Raw genomic sequence first — 24,047 nt, 5'->3', positions numbered from 1 at the left:
AGGGCTGTTTCTTTTGTTTCAACATGGGCTGTAATGCCTGAGGTCACTCAAGAGAATAAAAGCAAAGTATGTTACTTAAATCATACTTTTTGTTATATAAATGCTGGCATGGTCTTTTTCTGCAATACAAAGAAAAGATAATATAAGCTTCAAAGCTAATACAGCAACCATAGAACCAATATTATTAGATATACGATTGCAGGGATATTCATGAAACATCATTTATTATGTTCTGGGATTATTTATATCACTCTCAGTCTAGCTTCTTGCATTTAACAGGTGTGTTCCTCATTTGCTATGCTACAGCTAAATCCCACTACACAAACATATTGCTGCGTTGCACAATGAAGCAAATAACAAAGGGCGTATATTTCTTATGTTACTTCACTCGTTTCTTGTTGCTGTGGAGACCAGGCATCCTCAGTTGCCATGGTAACAAAGCTGGTTCAGTAAAGGAGAAATGAGGGTGATCCTGGAGACTGATATCTCCATGACCACAGAGGCCAATGTGACTGGCAGAGTAATTTCTAAAAAGTACATATAGAGCTCTCACCAACACATCATTAGTAAGAGAGAGTATAGGGCACTTTAACCCAGCACTGCAATTAAAGCTTATTACGTTTTTTATTCAGAATCATCTTAGTTTGTTTTTTTCTTCTGATGTGCTTGGGTGCTGTCATCCACTAATAGGCAAATAGAAGCATTAGAAGGAAGAAAAAAATAATGACATGTGAGAAGATGAGCAGTTTAGAAAGAAAAATCAATCAAAAAAACCCCCCAGAAAATAAAGAGAGTGTGAACAGTACTTATTCAGCTAACCTGACACCAGTGTACTGATCCCTGAACAATCAAGCAAAAAGTGATAACATAAGACTCAAGACGTGAATTGAAAAACATATTCAAATATCTAAATAATTAGCAGTGATTTGCTGATTTAATTTAATATGCAAGTAGTACTCAATAACACGCACGCACGCACGCACACATGCACACACACACCCTCCCCAAAGTGTTCCATGTACGGACAACTCATAATAGGTCCAAGGCAGCCCATACTTCATTTATGCACTGTAAGGAAGTAGTCTGCAACTCTGCACCGCTCATGAAATGTAAGCTCTTTTATTAAAGAGACTCTGTAACATGAAAAAGATCCCCTGGGGGGTACTCACCTCGGGTGGGGGAAGCCTCCGGATCCTAATGAGGCTTCCCACGCCGTTCTCTGTCCCACGGGGGTCTCGCTGCAGCCCTCTGAACAGCCGGCGACAGGCCCGACTGTAATTTCAATATTTACCTTTGCTGGCTCCAGCGGGGGCGCTGTGGCTGCTTTTCTCTCCGAACTACACGGAAATACCCGATCTCAGTCGGGTCCGCTCTACTGCGCAGGCGCCGGAAACTTGCGCCTGCGCAGTAGAGCAGACCCGACGGCGATCGGGTATTTCCGTGTAGTTCGGAGCCGACAGCCGTCAGAGCACTAGCGCAGGAGCCAGGAAGGTAAATATTATGTCACGGCTGCACGGAGGGCTGCAGCGAGACCCCCGTGGGACAGAGGACGGCGTGGGAAGCCTCATTAGGATCCGGAGGCTTCCCCCACCCGAGGTGAGTACCCCCCTGGGGATTTTTTGAGGTTACAGATCCTCTTTAATAAAGCATGCAGTAACAAGCAGTTTTAGAAAACATTACTTATTTGTAAAGCTGCACAATCACAGCTTTACAACGCGCAGCTTTACAGATAAGAACAAGGATTGTTCTCCGAAACAGCTTGTTACTGCATGCTTTGTTATTTTTTTATTTTTTTTTGCTCAACAAAACTTAGTTTATTGAGGTCGAAGTCAGATACAACAGTAGAACATCAGGGCTTTCATACATAGAGTATAAAATACAAAGTTACTTAGGCAGTTGCAAAACAGCAATTATCAAACATTTAACCTGATATTTGCCAAAATCTGATCCCTGATAAGATCAGGGTCAACATAATCATTTGTGGCAAGCCAGTTGCACCAAATTTTATCAAACTTTTCAGTAGAACCTCTATGCATGTAAGTCATTTTTTCTAATTTTAAGGAGGCATTTAGCTGCAATATCCACATATGTATGCTTTGTTATTTGATGAGTGATGTAAACTACCTCCCTGGAGTGAGAGTCAAGGTAAGTAACTCACCATCCTGGCCGCAAGAGACACAAGCGATCTGGCTTCCTCTTTGGCAACCTTGTTTTCATAGCTGCAGGACATCATTCATCATGTGACTCACCACAACCGGCAGTTTTCGTGATGACTGACAACGCAGCTATTGGAGTCCAGGAACCTAAAGATGAAGTCAGATCACGTGTGTCTCTCCCAGCCTGTATGGTGAGTTACTTACCTTGGCTCTCACTCCGTTGCGCTTTGCATAATGGGGGACTCTAGCTGCCTTCACTGGTGAAACCTCTGGCCACCTATACTGCAGGGTCGTCTGGTTACCAATACTGTTTGGGTCATATGGCAATATACAGGGGGGATCTGGCTATCTACACTGCAAGGGTCAGATGGCTACCTATACTGCGGGGGTCATCTGGATACTTATACTGGGGGGGCTACATTTGTGGGAAAGAAATCTGGCTACCTATATGGGAAGGGGACGCTTCATCTTGTCAGCTACAGTATACTGGGGGCAGTGTTGCCAACCACCCGTAAATTTACGGGCAGCCCGTAATTTTTGATACAAATTAAGCTGCCCATGAATTCCGTAAGGAATTCAGCAGCGTCCGTAAAAGGGCGGCCGCCCGCTCTGTTGCAGGAGGACAGCAGCGCAGTGGAGGGAGAGCTGTGAGCAGCGGTGGAGAAGGGGGGCAATCCCCCCCCCTTCTCTCACCTTAGTGCTCTCCCTCCCTCGCTGCCCCCTCCTGAACTAAGTGCTGAGTGAGTGGCGCTTGGCAGCGGGCGGGACTTACCTTCCGTCTCGCTCCAAGCGCCAGAAGTTCTGCTGCTCTGGTCTGGACCAGACCAGAGTAGCGGCAAATCATCCCACGCCCACGCCGGCGAAGTTCCGCTCGCTGCCACTGCCAGCCACTCGTCACTTAGTTCAGGAGGGGAGAGCGAGCCAGGGAGAGCACTAAGGTGAGAGAAGGGGGGGAAATTGCCCCCCTTCTCCGCCGCTGATGCCACAGCTCTCCCTCCACTGCGCTGCTCCCCTCCTGCTGGGGGGGGGGGGGGGGGTCACCTGGCTACCCATGGGCACATATAGCCCTGGCTACATCTACTGGGCACATATACCCCTGGCTACATCTACTGGGCACATATAACCCTGGCTACATCTACTGGGCACATATAACCCTGGCTACATATACTGGGGACATATAACCCTGGCTACCCATGGGCACATATACCTCGGGCTACATATACTGGGCACATATAACCCTGGCTACTTCTACTGGGCACATATAACCCTGGCTACTTCTACTGGGCACATATAACCCTGACTACATCTACTGCGCACATTTAACCCTGGCTACATCTACTGGGCACATATAACCCTGGCTACATCTACTGGGCACATATAACCCTGGCTACATCTACTGGGCACATATAACCCTGGCTACATCTACTGGGCACATATAACCCTGGCTACATATACTGGGGACATATAACCCTGGCTACATCTACTGGTCACATACAACCCTGGATACATCTACTGGGCACATATAACCCTGGCTACATATACTGGGCACATATAACCCTGCCTACATATACTGGGCACATATAACCCTGCCTACATATACTGGGCACATATACCTCTGGCTACATATATCTGCTGGCTACATATACTGAGGACACTGGCTGTTTGCCATTATGTGCATTTACTGGTAAAAAGCTGTCTCTTATGTGCATTTACTGGTGAAAAGCTGTCTCTTATGTGCATTTACTGGTGAAAAGCTGTCTCTTAGTATGTGCATTTACTGGTGAAAAGCTGTCTCTTAGTATGTGCATTTACTGGTGAAAAGCTGTCTCTTATGTGCATTTACTGGTGAAATGCTGTCTCTTATTATGTGCATTTACTGGTGCAAAGCTGTCTCTTATTATGTGCATTTACTGGTGAAAAGCTGTCTCTTATGTGCATTTACTGGTGAAAAGCTGTCTCTTATGTTCATTTACTGGTGAAAAGCTGTCTCTCATTACGTGCATTTACTGGTGAAAAGCTGTTTCTCATTACGTGCATTTACTGGTGAAAAGCTGTCTCTCATTACGTGCATTCACTGGTGAAAAGCTGTCTGTCATTACGTGCATTTACTGGTGAAAGGCTGTCTCTTATTATGTGCATTTACTGGTGAAAAGTGGTCTCTTATTATGTGCATTTACTGGTGAAAAGCTGTCTCTTATTATGTGCATTTACTGGTGAAAAGCTGTCTCATTACGTGCATTTACTGGTGAAAAGCTGTCTCTCATTACGTACATTTACTGGTGATAAGCTGTCTCTCATTACGTGCATTTACTGGTGAAAAGCTGTCTCTCATTACGTGTATTCACTGGTGAAAAGCTGTCTGTCATTACGTGCATTTACTGGTGAAAGGCTGTCTCTTATGTGCATTTACTGGTGAAACGCTGTCTCTCATTATGTGCATTTACTTGCCATGCCCACTTTAGTCGCCTCAAATTTCCTCGAACATGTTGCCCCCTACCCATTTGACTGCCCCCTCATATGTGCCAGTCTAGAACCGGCCCTGTACCCCTGCCTACATATACTGGGCACATATACCCCTGGCTAGTGCTACCTGTTCTGAGGACATCTCTCCCCCTGGCTACCTGTTCTGGGGACATCTATACCCCTGGCCACCTATTCTGGGGACACCTATAGACCTGGGGCTACCTATTTTTGGGGAACCACTGCTGTCCGCTTAAATGTATTTTGGGGAACTGCTGCCAGATTATGTGTATGTTGGGGGAATCGCTGCTGCCAGATTACATCTATTTTTTGGGAACCACTGCCATATTATCTGTATTTTGGAAGAACCTCTGCCAGATTACGTGGATTTTTGGTGAAATACTGTAAGATTACATGTATTTTGGGAGAAGAGGGGGAAACACTATGGCAGAGCTCAAACTTCCCTGGCAGACCTTTCACAGCAATATTAAAATCATGTATATTTGGCCCCACCCATGACCACGCCCACATTTTGTTGCGTGGTCACGCCCATTTTTCCTACACGCAGCGCAGGGGATTTTGTCGGTAAAAAAAAAATCTTTTGTCAGTAAATTTTTAGGTATTTGTCAGTAAAAAAAATAACGTGAAAGGTTGGCAACACTGATTGGGGGTGGGGCTACATCTGACCACCTGTAATGCAGTGACCATCTGCATCTGTCTAGCTATGCCGGGAGACATCTGGCTGCATATATTTTTTGGGGGGGGGGAGGGGGGGGCTATATCTGGCTACCTATACTGCAGCAGGGGTCATCTGACTGCCTATACTGAGGGGTGCTACATCTAGCTACCTGTACTGGGGACTACCAAATACTGGGGGGCAACTCTGGCTACCACGTCATAACTGCATGCTCGAGTCCAGGGGAAATCAGCGGATCATTCAGAAACAGCCTTATCAGTCTGCAGACAGACTGTACACACGCACTACTGTCGGGAGAACGACCGCCCAGCGGGAGGGTCTGACGGACCCGTCGTTCTCTTCAGTAGTGCGTGTGTACGCACCTTAAGGCAGCAACAATAGAAGCTCTTAACCTGCCTGGCGTTCTATTAAGATCGCCAGGCAGGCTGCGGGAGGGTTTTTTTTTAATAAAAAAAAAACTATTTCATGCAGCCAACTGAAAGTTGGCTGCATGAAAGCCCACTAGAGGGCGCTCCGGAGGCGTTCTTCCGATCGCCTCCGGCGCCCAGAATAAACAAGGAAGGCCGCAATGAGCGGCCTTCCTTGTTTTGCTTACATCGTCGCCATAGCGACGAGCGGAGTGACGTCATCGACGTCAGCCGACGTCCTGACGTCAGCCGCCTCCGATCCAGCCCTTAGCGCTGGCCGGAACTTTTTGTTCCGGCTACGCTGGGCTCAGGCGGCTGGGGGGACCCTCTTTCGCCGCTGCTCGCGGCGGATCGCCGCAGAGCGGCGGCGATCAGGCAGCACACGCGGCTGGCAAAGTGCCGGCTGCGTGTGCTGCTTTTTATTTCAGCCAAATCGGCCCAGCAGGGCCTGAGCGGCAGGCTCCGGCGGTACTGGACGAGCTGAGCTCGTCCAGACCGCCCAGCAGGTTAATTAAATTAGCTGGCTTTAAAACAGTATACAATGAACATGATACATTACAGTAATATTACATTTTACAATACATAGCATAGTAATATAGGTTTTGCCACACCCCTCCCCCTATCGTTCCATGGACCACCAGGTGACCCCTTTGTAGGGCAAACTCCTGGGATCCATGCATACCAAATGATATGTCCCTTTTGTCTTAAGTATTTCTCCTGAATCTAGGTGGGAGTTCATAAGTGTTTTTTCTGGGCTTTGCATATGCCAAGTTCACTCTTACTCGACATCCACTTAAAATTTGTACATTCAGTCCAGCTACTGCCCTGGCTGCATCAATGTGATTCTCAAACTCCACAAATGCAAATCCAGGAGGATTCTGTGCTATCCAGACATGCCGTACAGGTCAATAGCAGCTAAAGGCTTGCCTTAATTCCAGTTTGTTGCCTTTGCTTCCCAAATTGCCAATATAAACTCTTGGGTTTGTCCACTCAGCATTAGAAGAGGAAACACAGCTAAGGGGCCCATACACCTAACGATTTTCCCGCCGAATTAAGGCCGTTTTGATCACAGTGATCGAAACGGCCGTGAAATCGCCGCGCACACAGCTGACAGAACGATAAATTTCCGTCCGAAATCCATCGTTCCTGCCGACTCCCGTCGATCCATCCATGCGGAAGATTTTTCTCGATCGCCGGCGGGTCGGGAGTGCGTCGATAGCGGCGTTCGAATGCCCGACGACCAACGCAATACAGCGGAGATGCATTACCTGCTCCGCCGGCGCGAGTCCCCGCTGTCACCTCCCGGCTGGCATCTTTTCCGCATCATGGCATCCGGCATAACTTCCTGTGTCACTGCAGTGACAGCGGAAGTACAAATAGAGGGCGCTCTATTTGAACTTCCGCTGTCACCGGAGTGACAGAAAGTTATACGCGGATGCCGGATGTGTGATGCGGAAGGTGATGGGAGAAGATGCCAGCCGGGAGCCGATGCAGAGAAGATGCCGGGACCAGGCGGAGAAGAAGACAGCGGTGGACCAGGGGACTCGCGCTGGCCGGAACAGGTAATGTATGCATGGGGAGGGGGAGGGGGGGGCAGCGGCGGCAGCTCCACAGATTGTGATCGGTTTCAGGCTGAAATCGATTCACAATCTGTTTGCAGTAAGGTGACCATACGATCCCTCTCTGATCAGATTCGATCAGAGAGGGATCTATCTTTTGGTCGAATCTGATGGCAAATCGACCAGTGTATGGCCACCTTTAGACATGTTTGAAACCACATTATACACATCGATACAGTTAACTTCTAAGGTTTCCTTTCTTGTCACTGCAGTTCTCAAAGGAGGGGCTGGGGCAGGGGCACCAGTGCGTGTTAAGCTGCATCTTAGGTTGCCCACATCGTTTCCTAATAACACCGCAGCCGGTAATTTGTCCATTACTCCAACAGTCTTCAGAACCGGCCCTTGCCCCCAGTCCAAAGTGATTTCAGCCATAGGAATGTCTTTTCTTATTCCGCCTGGTAAAATAACTTTGGCACATCTCCCAGGTAGCATGCACCTCGCGGTAATAACATCTGGTTCTACAAGTGTAATAAATGCCCCAGAATCCATAAATCCTGCCACTAGTTTCCCATTAACTCTCACAGGAATTATATGATTCAGCATCTTTGCTTGGTCATCCCAGTTGGTAAGTGACAAAACATACTCCTCTGGTGTAATTGTAGGTTTTATACAGGAGGAGTGTTCGAAGCAACTGCTGTTATCCTCCTGCCATCAGCAGAACGAGGAGACAGGGCAGTTCTGTTGCCTCTGATGACCTGTGGACATGAAGCTTGCAGGTGGGTTGATGAGCCACATCTGTTACAAGCTTTTACAGAAGTTCCTCTGGAGACGCTGGTCATCTGAGGAGTTACTAGATGATCTCCAATAGCTGTGTTTCCTCCTGCCTTTCTTCCTACAGGCAGACTTCCAGGTGGCTTTCCCTTATTGTAGTGTGCTCTTGACTCCAGAAAAGTATCAGCCAGCCTTGCCGCCTGTTCGATGGTCTCTGGTCTCCGGTCCAGCACCCATTCCTGAATGTTTTGGCTACAGTGATCCAGGAATTGTTCAGTCAGGCATAGCTGTCTCAGTCCTTCCCAGGAGATTGCGCTGCTTCCCTGGACCCATTTATCAAAAGCACGAATCAACTTAATGCTGTATTATAAATGACTCTCCTCATGGTCCTTAAAGAGAACCCGAGGTGGGTTTGAAGATTATTATCTGCATACAGAGGCTGGATCTGCCTATACAGCCCAGCCTCTGTTGCTATCCCAAACCCCCCTAAGGTCCCCCTGCACTCTGCAATCCCTCATAAATCACAGCCACGCTGCTGACAAACAGCTTGTCAGAGCTGGCTGTGTTTATCTCTATAGTGTCAGTCTGCTGCTCTCCCCGCCTCCTGCAGAACACCAGTCCCCGCCTGCATCCCTTCCCTCCCTGCTCATTGGAGGGAAGGGACGGGGGCAGGGACTGGAGCTATGCAGGAGGTGGGGGAGCAGCTGAGACTGACACTACAGATGTAAACACAGCCGCACAGCACGGCTGTGATTTATGAGGGATTGCAGAGTGCAGGGGGACATTAGTGGGGTTTGGGATAGCAACAGAGGCTGGGCTGTATAGGCAGATCCAGCCTCTGTATGCAGATAACATTCTTTAAACACACCTCGGGTTCTCTTTAACCATAGATCGGAACATATGTCTATGAGTCCCTGGTGTGATGGCATACCGTTCCAGTAAAGCCTGCTTTACCTCCTGGTAATCGGATCGCAGTTCACAAGGGAGAGCCCTATAGGTGTCACTAGCCCTTCCTGTTAGTTTGCCTGCCAAAATCTTCGTCCATTCTTCCTCTGGGATCTGGTGGTCTCTGCACATGATTTTGAAAGTCTCCAGATAAGCTTTGATTCCTTCTTTTCCCTCTTCAAAAGTCGGGAAAGCCGCATAGGTCAGCTTAATAAGTGGTCTTGCTCCATTCGATGCTTGTCCCTCAGACTCTTGCAGAGTGCATGATTCCTCATGCAGAAGATCTTCTTTTACTAATTTTAGCAATTCTAATATTTCAGCTGCTGTCCCCCAGCATGGCTAGTTGTCTTTGAAAAACATCTTCTACTTGACCACAGAAAGACTGGGCAGCTGTTTTGGCTGGTTGCTGACTACCTCTCACTGGGTGCACTAGATGGAAGATTCCCAGTCCTCTCTGGTTCAAACCAGTACAGCATAAAACGTATTAACTCGCCCTTCGGCTTTCCTTCTGGAATGAGTCCCCGGGAACGGCACAATTTCCTCAATGTGGCAACAGATAGTAGCTCCAACTCTTCTTGCTGCATGTTGCTCAGTGCAAGGTCCCACCGCTGCTCACCAGAATGTGACGAGAAGAGTATCCGTAAACCCAGGGCCGGCCCGCTCATGAGGCGGGGTGAAACATTTGCCTCAGGCGGCATTTCTGGGGGGCGGCACTCGCCTGTCTATGGGTACGGGGGGCCGCCCGCCGAGCTGGAGGGGTAGCGGGCAGAAAGGGGGTATTGGGCCTAGCGGTGGGGAGGGGGGTCGGACCCCCGCCTCTCTCGCCTGGGTCCCCCGATCTGCGCTCCCCTCCAGCCTTAAAAAGTGAAGTACCAGCTCTATGATTAAGAGGCAACGGGTGGGGATCACTCACCTTTTCCGCGTTCCATCGTGCGCTTCACTGACGTCACTTCCTGCAACGCCGCCCACTGTATTGTAAGTTTTTTTTTCTAATTTTGCCTCGGGCGGCAAAAAGTCTAGGGCCGGCCCTGCGTAAACCACAAACAAACCTATAGTTCGAAGATATCTCCTTTATCCCATCCCAAGCAGTAGAAAGAACTCCATTTCACACAATAGTCAAAATCCAAAACTCCATCAACGAATATACAGCTGCTCACTCACAAGTCCAGCACAATTCTGACCTAAGCACAGCCATCTGGCTTGTGAAGCTTCCAGCAAAGCCTAGATTACAGTAGGTTTTATTTGAGGCTCCTGAATTTTCCAGCACGGCCATTGTTTCAGTAAGTAAACAAGTCCATAGACAACTCAGCAGGTATCACCTGCAGCTATCTAATGCTGGGAATACACCATACAATTTTCTGTTAGATTTACCTGCCAGATAGATAAAGTTCAACATGTTGGAAATGTATCTATCTTACCATCTAACTGCCGAGCAATTAGGCATTGTTCTACTCAGCAGGAGATAAACAGAAGACAATGCACCAGAGATAACGAGCATTCTCTACAGAAAATAATCTAATTATGAATCTAACAGAAAATCTAACAGAAAAATCTAATGGTGCGTACACACGCACTACAGCAATCAGCTGAGCGGATCGTTCAGGAAAAGCCTTATCAGTCCGTCGACAGTACGTACACACGCACTACAGTCTGCTGAAAGTCCGCCCAGTGGGAGGGTCCGACGGACCCGTCGTTGGCTTCTGTAGTGCGTGTGTACGCACCTTAACAGAAAATGGTATGGTGTATTCCCAGCATTAGGGCCAGTTCAAACTTATAATCGCAGAACGCCGGCGATTACCGCCGGCATTTTGCGGGAGTGATTTTCCCGCGATTAGCGCGGAAAAATCACTGGACACTGCGGCGGTTTTGGAGCGATCGCTAACCGCAACCGCGGCAGTGAGAACACTGCCACTTGCTACATTGTGTAGCGTTTTTTGCAGATCCGCTAGCGGTTTGCCGTGAGCGGGAATCGCGTGATTCCCGCTCAGGTGAGAATGGGCCCTAAGGCAGTGACAATAGAAACTCTAAATCAAATTAGCTGGCCTCAAAAAACAGTTTACAATGAACATGATACATTACAGTAACATTACATTTTACAATACATAGCATAGTAATATAGGTTTTGCCACACTATCTACTTCACATAAACTAACTGGTAGTCTAATAATGTGTCGTGCAACAAGCAATCTTATCAGTTAGCTGTAGTGAACTGTGAATATGCTTTAGAATAGCATTAAATCTTATGTTAGTGTCATACCACTTTAATCTGACCTAGCTTCTTTGCAGTGTGTTGGCAAAACAACTCTGAGCAATGGAAGCGCACCTTACAACTTACAGGGCTTGAAGGATTTTCTACCAACATCCTGGTACCAGATCGCAGGACACCAGAGGTATCATGGAGTCCATGCCTCGACGAGTCAGAAATGTTTTGGTGGCACAAGGAGAACGTACACAATATTAGCAGTAAGCTACAGTGCACTAAGTGTTCTGACACCTTTCTCTCCTTGCCAGCATTACGTTTCTCATCAATTTGTGCTACAGTATCTCTTCTGTGGGCTTGCACCCAACACACATTAATCAGATTCCAGTCCCTGCAACACGATCATGGATTGTCCCTTATTGGACCATTTTTGTTATGTATTAGCCAATGCATACTGGGAACACCCCATAGCTCATGTTTACGAGATGCTGTGACCTAGTCATCTAGCCATTGTAACCTAGTTTTTTGTCAAAGTTGCTCAAATCCTTACGCTTGACTATTTTACCTGCTTCCAACATCACCATTAAGAAAATTATTCCATGAAAATCATAGGTAAGTTTTGTTTAAAAGGAACAAAAACTTGTGACTACACATTCAACAACAATTCCTGGATCAACATTCCACTATGTTGGCAGCCTTGGCTTCCTTATGTTGACAATCCTGGTCTGTAACCTCCAGTTCTTTCACCTTAAACACTGCATTGCACTATACGCTATTATTATAAATTGTGTTCTGCCTTGGGTTTTTATTAATATATTACTTATAGTGAAGATATATATCTGGATCCTTGTGTCCATATTCTGTGACTGTTACTTATTTGTCTGCTATTTGACTTGTATCTCATGATTTTCCTCAGTGGGGTGATTATTTGCTCTCTGATATTTGTAAAATTACTTTGTCAATAAAAACTTTTTGAGACTAACATTCCAGTATTTTTTTTTGTACAAAAAAAGGCAACCCTCTATATGTTGTACATTTTAAAATGGAATTGGATGTTTTCTTAGATGATCTACTGTATCTGCTAGAACTAGCTCAGATAGTTTGACAGCTGCCAGGTAATCCTTTTTCTTTTTCTTCAGTTTCCAGGGATGCCATTGAGTCTTTTGTGGCAAATATTAAAAAGTTAACACCTTTTCACTGTTATCTGTATGTATGGAGAACAGAAGTCCTCCAGGCTTCTTATTAACCTAGGAGACTATTTGTGCACCATTTCCAGAATATCTTCTATGTCAGTGATGTCCACTGCCAAGCCTTTACCAGTTGCCACATGATGTTCTTTAAAGAACTTAATCGCATGCGGCCCCTTAGCTGCCCAAAATAGGTTTGCCACTCATAAGATCTACCCCTGCTTTTTCCCATGGTAGCTCCACTCCAGTATGACACACTGTACATTGCGTGCGACACTCAAGAAAACATGGAAGTCCGTTGACTTCCATGATACCGTTTACAGTAGATAAAGTGTTCCTGTGTGTTGTGATGTGACGTGCCTGGGAACGCTTTATCCCACAACACAACTGATTTTTTTTGTCAAGTTAAATAATGCTAATGGCGCTGATTCATGACCAAAATGTAACCCTCCACCACGCATGCCCTGTGGCGCAACACCTGCATGAAATCACGTTCGGTAACGCATTACCAAGTGTTTAATTTAGCTAGCTCAGCCTCCTAGCAAACTCCACAACCATCATATGGCCCTTGGTCTGAAAAGTTTGGACAACCCTGCTCTATGTGAATTAGTGCCCAAAATTGAACTGCATACTACTCAAGGTATAGTTACTGTAAATGTTTTGTCTGTGCGCAAAACTATCTTTCTCCCTTAAAAGCAAAAATCTTGCTTCTTTGAGTCTGCAGATTCACGCTGTCAGAGTAGCGTCTGGTAATATTGTTACCCCAGACAAGGAACCTTTTGTACCCCAAATCTTCTGAATTGGAAGATCATAGCCTACATTAATTAGTTTTTCAGGTACCTGCAACAAATTGACAGATTATATTCAGAAATGTTCTTGTTATTTAAAAATAAATCCACACAAACAAATGATACACAAATTAACAAGGGAAATATGCCTCACTGGCCCAAACACATTGAACTCATAACTAAATGTATAAAAGCATAATATGTTATGTATAGCTTTCACCTTTACAGATTAGAATAGTGTCCTGGGAACCCATCAGCATTCCATTAATACAGACTAAATAAAAAACAATTACAGCTTAATTAGCACATTAATACTACCTGCCCAATAACTGTTATGTTATACAGGCCTCCTATGTTAAGGTATCAGCAGTGCCCATTTGGGAATTAAAATGACCATCCATCTATTGCAGTTGTGTATAAAATTCCATAAAGCACAGTATTCCAAGAATAGCTCTGTGGAGCCCGCTTCCGGTGGTTGTCACCCTAGGCATTTGCTTTAATTCCCTATGCCTTAAAACAGCCCTGGACACTATATTCTGTTATGGTACAGACTAACCAGCAAGCACATGGTGAACCAGAACTCATTGGAGTGTGTGAGGGGCTACAATGGTCCTAAAAGCCCCCTTACTAAAGTACTAAGTAAAACAAGAGTTTGCTTTTTGCAGTGATGCACTGGGAGACATCTCAAGCTCACTCCAACCTTCAACATTCTGTTATGGATCCTATAATCTACACATGCACCCAGATCTTACTGTCATCCCCCCACCCCTTAAATGAAATATGGTGTGCAAGATATCTGCTTCGACATTCAATCTCATGTAACATGCAATCATCCAATTGTTCTACAAGAAATATCAATTAACACATAGGATGTATTTTAAACATTTGTAATTCAGTCTTCGCAAAAATGTAAAGACATTGGAAATTAAGAAAGCCAGATACTTACCTAAGGAGAGGAAAGGCTCTGGGTCCTAATGAGCCTCTCCTCTCCTGGTGCCAGTACCAGCGCAGAATCCCCCCGTAGCACCATTCAAACAAATGCTGCTGTCTCTGCCACAGAAGGCAGGCTACGGGTGTCTTTGGGAGCCCGAGAGCTCCTGAAGACGGGCCACTCCAAACTGCGCACGCGTGAGCGCCCTCTCTCATGCACTCGCGCGTGCACAGTATGGAGCCGCCTGTCTTCGGCAGGACTCGGCTCCTGAAGACTTCCGGGGTCCCCTGCAGTGGGGGATTCAAACGGGGAAGCTAGCGCTGCACCGAGGGCCCTGGCAGAGGAGGGGAAGGCTCATTAGGACCCAGAGCCTTCCCTCTCCTTAGGTAAGCATCTGTTTTTTTTTTTGTTTTTTTTAATCTCCATTCCAAATGACTTTAACAGCAAAGCACAAAAGAAAATAATGGAAAAACAATACATTTGGATTTCATCTCTACCCTGTAAACAATCAGAACTGCTTATAGTAAATTTAGCTCCAAGCAGAGATACCTGGTTACACTGCATGAAGAATTCTTGTAAGGTGCTTTTAGTACCTCTCTAAGGGCTGGTGCACACCGAGCGGCTTTTTGGGCGTTTTCAGATCCGCTTGCGGCTGCGGATCTGCTTGGTCAATGTATCTCAATGGGGTGGTGCACACCAGAGCGGGGGGCGTTTTGCAGAAACGAAAAATGCCTGGGTGAGGCATTTTTTGGATTGCGGGTGCGTTTCTGCCTCAATGTTAAGTATAGGAAAAACGCAAACCGCTCTGAAAAACGGCACTTCAGAGCGGTTTTGCAGGCGTTTTTGTTACAGAAGCTGTTCAGTAACAGCTTTACTGTAACAATATATGAAATCTACTATACTGAAAACCGCAGCAGCAATCCGCAAAACGCTAGCAAACCGCCTCATAAAAATAAAAAAAAGCGTTTAAAAATCTGCTAGCGTTTTGCGGATCTGCTAGCGGGTTTTGGTGTGCACCAGCCCTAAATCACTGTTCAGATCTGTGTAAGGTAACCGATCTCAGTGAATCTATGTACAGCACTAGATTTCAGTGTATTTCTATAGACAACCAGGTCACATTTCAGTAAAACAAAATGCTTTACCCCTTTACCCTGCCTTATCTTAACCACTTAAGTACCAGCAGTCTCTGCCCCCTTAAGGACCAGAGACCGCTGGTACAATACTGACGGAATCCTGACGAATCACAGCGTATACCCACCGCAACCGCCGTCACCGCCGCACGCCGTGATCCTACTGACATAGACTCTGCTGTCTCTATGACGGCAGAGTCATGTGAGCTGGTCAGGAGCCGCTTTCATTGGCTCCTGACCCTGTCCATCAATGTAAGCCAATGGGAGCGGCTTACATTGATAGACACGGCCAGGAGCAAATGAAATCAGCTCCTGACCGGCTCACATGGCTCTGCCGTCATAGAGACAGGTAGAGCCAGTGAGCTGCGTCAGGAGATGTCGGGTTTGAGCTGCACGATTGGCGGGGAGTGATGGAAACGGCGGATGCATGCTGTGGCGGTGATTGAAATCTAGTCCTGCCAGCCAGGAGCCCACCAAAACAGGGCGTAGATTTCAATCACGTGGTCCTAAAGTAGTTAAACTGTAAATGTAGTACAGGCTTTAGAGTTTCTGATATACAATAATTCAAAATGGTTTCTGCCGTGACAAAAAAACAAAACAAAAAAAAAAAACAAACAAACAAAAAAAGCCATCAAATTGCTTTGACTGGAGTCTGACTGAATCAGCAATGAGACCATAGCTTGTAGCTGCAGTTGACCGCCTACCACTAGAGGGAGCAGCCGTAAGGTGCGTACAAACGCACAACAAAAGGAAACGACGGGTCTGCCGGACCCGTCGTTTCCTTTTGTAGTGCGTGTATGCACCTTTACAAGTCCAGCTAACGGATCCATAACATCTGTGCACCTATAAATCACAAAAGCACAGTTACAATTGAAAACTTAAAGGGAACCTAAACTGAGAAGGATATGGATTTTTCCTTTTAAAATAATACCAGTTGCCTGACTCTCCTGCTGTTCCTGTGTCTCTAATACTTTTAACCACAGCCCCTAAACAAGCATGCAGATCAGGTGCTCTGACTGAAGTCAGACTGGATTAGCTTCATGCTTGTTTCAGATGTGTAATTCAGCCACTACTGCAGCCAAAGAGATCAGACTGCCAGGCAACTGGTATTGTTGAAAAGGAAATAACCATATCCCTCTCAGTTTAGGTTCCCTTTAAGGCCTGGGAACCATTACTGAGCGCAAAGCGCTATCGTAATTGCTAGAAATTTGTGGTAGCGTTTTGCAAGTGATTTTGGGGGCGATTTCCCTGCTCCTATACAATACATTAGAATGAAAACGCTCCCAAAATGCTGCATGTCCTGCGATTGCGATATGCCTAATCACAATCGCTCTATCAGTCCCATCCATTTACATTGGCAGAGAGTTTAGGGAAATCGCTAGCGACTGAAAGCGAATCCCTAAACACTAAAAAAAAAAACATTCTAGTGGGTTCCAGCCCTCAATTGAGGGCTGAAACCCACTAGAGTGGGATTTTTTTTTTGAGCATTTAGGGATCACTTTCAATCGCTAGTGATTTCCTTAAACCCTCTATCAATGTAAATGGATGGGACTGATTTCACTAGAGTGATTGAATTTAGGCAAGTTGCACGACATGCAACATTTTAGGAGCATTTCCACTCTAATGTATTGTATAGGAGCAGGGAAATCGCCCCCAAAATCACTTGCAAAGAGCTACCACAAATCGCCAGAGATTGTGATAGTGCTTTGTAGTGGGTCCCAGGCCTAAGAGTTATGAAGTCGTACACTAGCCCTCTGCTGGAGAACTACCTCGTCACATGACATCAGTGGAAAACATGATTTAAATATGCTTAGCAAGGGAGCACTCATAAATGACAATTTCCTGCAAGACCATTTAGCATGTGTGCATTCACCACCATGATGGCCAAACTGTGATACATCCTGCCATAATAGCAGCATGGGAGAAGGGAGATGACACTTTCAATTATTTCCTACAACTTCATAACTATCTTGTCATGGCTGTTATGTTCAAAATGTAGCTTCACTATTTAGGCTGCTTTCACAGTGGGACGTTACAGGCGCACGTTAGTGCAGCCTGTAACACAGCCCACCGCACAGCAATGAACAATCAATGGGCTGTCGTTGCGTTACATTGTAACGCAGCACGTTCAAACAAAGTGCTGCATGCTGTGCGTTATACGCGGCTAAGCCGCGTTAGACTGTTTGCACATGCTCAGTAATGTTGGAGGAGGAGGTCTCCCCTCCTCCTCCGCGCCAGCCACATGGCTAATTAATATTCACTGCACTCAGTGACGTGCAGTGTTTACTTCCCGGCGCGGCCGCTCTGTGCGGCGATTGGCCGGCGGGACCACGTCGTCTCCACATCGCATGGCACAAAAAAGGCGCACCAAGAGCTGCATAACGCGGCTCTTGGTTACGTCCTCCTATGACACCACCAGGCATGCGTTAGGGGCACGTTATGCGACCTATAACGTCCCCTAAAACGCAACATCCTGGTGGGAAAGAAGCCTAAGTGTTTTACTAACTTACATAACCAAGCAGGCTGGAGCGCTTTTACTTCTATGCCTTCATGACCAATATTACCCCGCTGTTGGCTATCAGAAGACATGAGGGGATAAATGCACATTAACTACTTACTGCACCAGGTGCAGTATAATCACATCCTGGGAAACTTCATTTGAAGTCCCAGGGACGTGAAAATTAGTCAATGGCGGCTGCCGCTACCGTTACCGCCGGTTAGCGGGGACCTGAATGAATAGGACCCTCAAGTTTTACATAATGAATTCTACTTTAACTAAAGCCTTCACATAGCTTCACAAAGCGGTTTGTATTTTAAAAAAATGAAATTCAAAACAAAGAGTTTCTTACTTCAGATTTTATAAATTTACTCCACTGTAGTGAAAAAGAAAGTTTAAATTTGTTGGAGCAAATCTGTGGAAATGAGACATCCTTCTGTCAGGCAGCTGCAAGGGAGGTGACAGCCAGGGCGGGCAGTGAGTGCAGCATGCTATTACCATTTGAAACACAGTGACAGGAGGTGGACATATACTATAATAAGCAGAGGGCATGTTAGCGGATTGTGCATGCTGTAATTCTTGCTGTGAGCTCAGCAATGATGCTGCACTATGAGTCTGCAATACTCACATTTAGAACTTTTATATGACAAAATCTTTTCCAATTATGGCATGGCATTTAAAGATTCCACGTTTAATGCATTACACATGCCTGCTGATCTCATGGAGAGTATGCTAGATGGAATGAATACAGTAAAAGCATAAAATGTTGTGGGGGTGTCTTGGCACCCTATGGAAAAAGGTACAGGAGACAAAAACGGGAGCCCAGTAGTGCAATATGTCAGTAGTTAATGTTGAAGAAAAATAAAGTGAAATACTACTCACAAAGGTGGGTTGCACTAGGCAACCGACCGCAAGAAGCAGGTGGCCGACTCCACTCGGGGTGGTCCCCAATGGACCTCGATATGGTCGCTCTCTTGACGAAAAAGGAAACAGATGGCTACCGTGGTAGTAACCACGGGTGTTCTGTTACCACCCCTCGTACAGGCTGTGTACGGGGGTATACTATGCACATTGGAAGAAAGAGGCGCCCTGGTTGGATAAAAACTTCTAAAAACAGTTTAAAAATGAAAAGAAGATGAGGTGTCTTACCTCAATGACAAAATCTTTGTATAGGGAGGCTCCCTATGCTGATCGACACTTGTCATTTGGCACTTTGATTGGCCTGAGGAAGCGGGCTCAGACCCGCAAAACGCGTTGCCTGTGCTAAATTAAAAATCTTTTGTTTATTTACAAAGAATTCGTCATTGAGGTAAGACACCTCATCTTCTTTTCGTTTTTAAACTGTTTTTAGAAGTTTTTATCCAACCAGGGCGCCTCTTTCTTCCAATGTGCACAATAAAAGCATGTTAACTACAGTGGTGTGAAAAACTATTTGCCCCCTTCCTGATTTCTTATTCTTTTGCATGTTTGTCAAAAACCGTTAACTATTAGTCAAAGATAACATAATTGAACACAAAATGCAGTATTACATGATGGTTTTTATTATTTAATGAAAAAAAACCTCAAAATCTACATAGCCCTGTGTGAAAAAGTGATTGCCCCCTTGTTAAAAAATAACTTAACTGTGGTTTATCACACCTGAGTTCAATTTCTGTAGTCACCCCCAGGCCTGATTACTGCCACACCTGTTTCAATCAAGAAATCACTTAAATAAGAGCTATCTGACACAGAGAAGTAGACCAAAAGCACCTCAAAAGCTAGACATCATGCCAAGATCCAAAGAAATTCAGGAACAAATGAGAACAAAAGTACTGTAATTGAGATCTATCAGTCTGGTAAAGGTTATAAAGCCATTTCTAAAGCTTTGGGACTCCAGCAAACCACAGTGAGAGCCATTATCTACAAATGGCAAAAACATGGAACAGTGATGAACCTTCCCAGGAGTGACCGGCCGACCAAAATTACCCCAAGAGCGTAGAGAAAACTCATCCGAGAGGCCACAAAAGACCCCAGGACAACATCTAAAGAACTGCAGGCTTCACTTGCCTCAATTAAGGTCAGTGTTCACGACTCCACCATAAGAAAGAGACTGGGCAAAAACGTCCTGCATGGCAGATATCCAAGGCGCAAACCACTTTTAAGCAAAAAGAACATTAAGGCTCGTCTCAATTTTGCAAAAAAAATATCTCAATGATTGCCAAGACTTTTGGGAAAATACCTTGTGGACTGACGAGACAAAAGTTGAACTTTTTGGAAGGTGCGTGTCCCGTTACATCTGGCGAAGAAGTAACACAGCACTTCGGCAAAAGAACATCATAAAAGTAAAATATGGTGGTGGTAGTGTGATGGTCTGGGGTTGTTTTGCTGCTTCAGGACCTGGAAGGCTTGCTGTGATAGATGGAACCATGAATTCTACTGTCTACCAAAAAATCCTGAAGGAGAATGTCCGGCCATCTGTTCGTCAACTCAAGCTGAAGCGATCTTGGGTGCTGCAGCAGGACAATGACCCAAAACACACTAGAAAATCCACCTCTGAATGGCTGAAGAAAAACAAAATGAAGACTTTGGAGTGACCTAGTCAAAGTCCTGACCTGAATCCTATTGAGATGTTGTGGTATGACCTTAAAAAGGCGGTTCATGCTAGAAAACCCTCAAATAAAGCTGAATTACAACAATTCTGCAAAGATGAGTGGGCCAAAATTCCTCCAGAGCGCTGTAAAGGACTCGTTGCAAGTTATCGCAAACGCTTGATTGCAGTTATTACTGCTAAGGGTGGCCCAACCAGTTATTAGGTTCAGGGGGCAATTTCTTTTTCACACAGGGCCATGTAGGTTTTGAGGTTTTTTTCTCACTAAATAATAAAAACCATCATTTAAAACTGCATTTTGTGTTCAATTATGATATCTTTGACTAATAGTTAACGGTTTTTGATGAGCAGAAACATTTAAGTGTGACAAACATGCAAAAGAATAAGAAATCAGGAAGGGGGCAAATAGTTTTTCACACCACTGTATATCAGATACGCCCTGGCTGTCATGCTGAGATTTGAACTTTAGTCCTACGAGTCACACACCTGCAACAAGCATGCAGCCAGTGGAGGTAGACCAAAGTCAAAGCATCTGATCTGCATGCTCCTTCTGGGCCAGTGACTTAGGTCTGGGACCCACTAGAGGCCGCAGTAGCAATTCACAGAAATACTGCAATCTTCTCTGCGTTTCCTGGGATTTAGCCCTCTTAAAGAGACACTGAAGTGTCATTTTTTACCTTATTTTCATATGCAGCCAACTTCAGCATTAAATTCAAAGCGGATTCACTGCATTCCCGCAGCAGAACAAGTTATTTATGCCCAAGAAATAGCTCAGCAAAGTTCCATGACTTTTCAAGTGCCAGATTTTGCTGTCTGCGAGAGGCAGAGCTGTGCGCAGTTGCTCTGCCTTTTCTCCAGTCAATTTCTGCCTCTCCCCACCCCTCTATAGTCTTCGTTCACTGAGAGGGGCACGGAAAGGCGGAGATTGACTGAAGAAAAGGCAGAGCTACTGCGCACAGCTCTGCCTCTTTCAGGAAGAAAAATTCTGCTACCTGTGGAACTTTGCTGGGCTATTGTTTGAGCATAAATAACTTGTTCTGCCGCGAGAATGCGGTGAATCCCCTTGGAATTTAATGCTGAAGCTGGCTGCATACAAAAATTAGGTAAAAAAAAAAAGACTTCGGTGTCTCTTTAAAGTTGCAGAGATTGTTTCTTGAAACACTGACTATTTGACCGGAAGAAGCAGTTCATGGATGCCTTAGTCCATCTGAAAATGTAAAACCGAGGGGGGGGGGGGGGGGGGGGAGAGCAGGCATGTGTAAGAGGCATTCCTCATGCCCACTGCTCCCCCCAGTCTCCTCCGCCCCCCCTCAGTTATGGTGTACCGCCCCCCCCCAAAGCTACTTGATTGCGCACCTGTGGCCGGGAGTAGTTGTGACATAGTGCGCATACAAAGAGCACACCTCCCCGCGCGATCAAGTAACTTCGGGGCACCAAAACGTTGAAAAGAACACCTCAAAAAACATACCACAACAAACTGGAGTAGGCAAAATATCAATACATCTTTATGGAAAAAAACAAAAACAGTTAAAAAAACAATTGTGTAGGGGGTAGGTCAAATATATCAATAATAATACTATAGTAACAAATAATGGCATGGGGGCCCTTTAAGGGAATACACAAAGTGCTAATAGTGCATAAAGTGCCTCTGTATCAATACAGTACAAATAATGTGCAAATAGGCAAACTTATAATGAATGATAAGGTGCAAAAGGCAAAATGAGTGAAAGCAATGTGCAAAACATGAGAACAGTGTGAACAGTAACAAACAATGGAGGCACAAGAGGCACTGGCATTGTTTATAAGGAAATGAAAATGGCAATCTCACTTCATATTCCCTTTACGTCCCAAACCAAATGCTAAGTGTATGGACTATGTAATAACTATGGAATAACGAATAGTGGATGCCATTCACTTCTGTCAGTTTCGACACTACATATAAAATTGTGCCTTTCAGTGCTGCTACTGGGTCCCTGGCATAATACATAAAAGCATTATTACGTATCCTTTTGTAGCAAATGCTACACTTGTTATTTCTGGCTGCTACAATTGCTGCCACATTGCACTGTCTGCTGGGATATCTCTAACCAAGGCAGTGTGAGTCCCAGCATTAAGAGATCACTGTTGGCACAGGGGCATAACCCTCTTCTCACTCCACTGCAAGCTGTTTGACAGACATACAGTATCTAAGCTGTTTATAGTTTCACCCACACAATATACGGTGGTATTTATTATTTTTTTTCTCAACAATTTCCTGCAGCTTGAATAGTTATGTAAGTCGGAGACAGGCCTTTTTTGTAAGAGCACACAATGTAATTAACAGTGAAATGAGCAGTAATGACCTGTGGCCCTGCATTCTATTCATCTTACCTGCTGTCTCCACCAGTGGCAGGCTCTTTATGCGGCAGTCTGTAAGCAGCTCCTGCAGTTCACGGTATTTGGTACTTAATGTCATAAAAGGGATGTTCCTCAGCATGATGTCCTCAACGCGCACATTGTACCTCCTGAAATACAGACAGAACTTAATGTATTCCAGATACTGCCTGAAATGTTAAAGAATACTTATTCTTAATTGACCCGTAGGAAGCTACAGAGCAAGCATATTAAAGCTCAACTTCCACGCACAAGTGTTTTCCCAGATCCGTGCAGAAATATAAAAGGGACATTAAAACGGTGAACTATCAGTTTGCATTGTTTAATGCAGAAAATTGCTTTGTTTGTTGGGAAGATTTGTTCTGAATTATCATGGGACTTCAGCCAAACGTTCCTCTCTTTTATGTTGGATGGAATAGGGAAGGTTAAATCTCTCAGGCTTTTATTACTGTGGAGTGTTAATATTCCTGTGTATGATCAAACTGAAAATGGTCTCATGTGAGTCATATATGAGTCAGATCAGTGGGCTTGGCATGTCGTCATAGTTTCCTTGGCAAACTTTGACAGCAGATCACAATATACACCTGCTGCTTACATAGGAAGGATGTTTCCTACCACTATTTAGTTATCCTTTACTGAGGCTCTCGGAAATAAACAAGGCAAATTTCATAACTATTAATAGGATCCTTTCAAAAAACATTTTAAACATATTTTAAAATCCATCCAGAAGTATAGCATGGATACACACTTTCTATCTGAACATTATCATGGCTGGCAGTTTAGGAAAGATTGTTGTACAAACACACTCTTCAGGTCCAGACTGAGCAGTGTGTACTGCAATTTACAGAGGGGAGAGCACATGTGAGTGCCACCAATTACTTCCAGTAGCAAAAAATAGGCATCAGGGGACAGTGATCTGACAGGGAGGATTGCCACAGGAGAGACAAGCAACATCAGGGGATACCTGCACACACTTGGGATTTCTGGGCAAAACCATCGAGAACAATAGTTTTAGCCAAGAAAAATAAGATTTATCTTTCGGGTATTGATGCTGCCAAAGCCTGTGACACATTGCTGGCATATACATTGCAGCAGAGCCTGATCCAAAACAGACAACTGCAAAAAGCATGGTAAACAAATTTACAATATTATTCAGATCCTGTGAAATTTATTTCAAATTTTACTTGCCTTGAAAATTGCACTCAAACTTAGATCAGTGAGATCAAAAACTGAACAAGGCAAATTCTCAAAGCAATCATGTTGATTAGTGTGAATTATGATTATTAACTTCGGAACTGAATTTTTAAAATGAAAAGATCCACTGTGTAACTCTGTTTGTCTGCAGATCCATAAAGTCTT

The 24,047-nt window shown here is 45.1% G+C and overlaps 1 protein-coding gene across 4 annotated transcripts in view; it reads right to left on the bottom strand.

The window, feature by feature from the left end:
- The window catches only part of CLCN2 (chloride voltage-gated channel 2), a 270,689-nt gene that overhangs the window by 33,954 nt on the left and 212,688 nt on the right, over nucleotides 1-24,047 (bottom strand). For all 4 annotated transcript variants that reach the window (XM_068279352.1, XM_068279353.1, XM_068279354.1 and 1 more), the window contains exon 16: nucleotides 22,686-22,819. In XM_068279352.1, the coding sequence (XP_068135453.1) occupies nucleotides 22,686-22,819 (134 nt within the window). The remainder of the gene's footprint in view (nucleotides 1-22,685; nucleotides 22,820-24,047) is intronic.

This window comes from Hyperolius riggenbachi, chromosome 4 (genome assembly GCF_040937935.1).
Source record: "Hyperolius riggenbachi isolate aHypRig1 chromosome 4, aHypRig1.pri, whole genome shotgun sequence".
NCBI lineage: Eukaryota > Metazoa > Chordata > Amphibia > Anura > Hyperoliidae > Hyperolius > Hyperolius riggenbachi.
The sequence above is the reverse complement of the archived record's forward strand: the minus strand, read 5'-3'. Positions and strand labels throughout refer to the sequence as shown.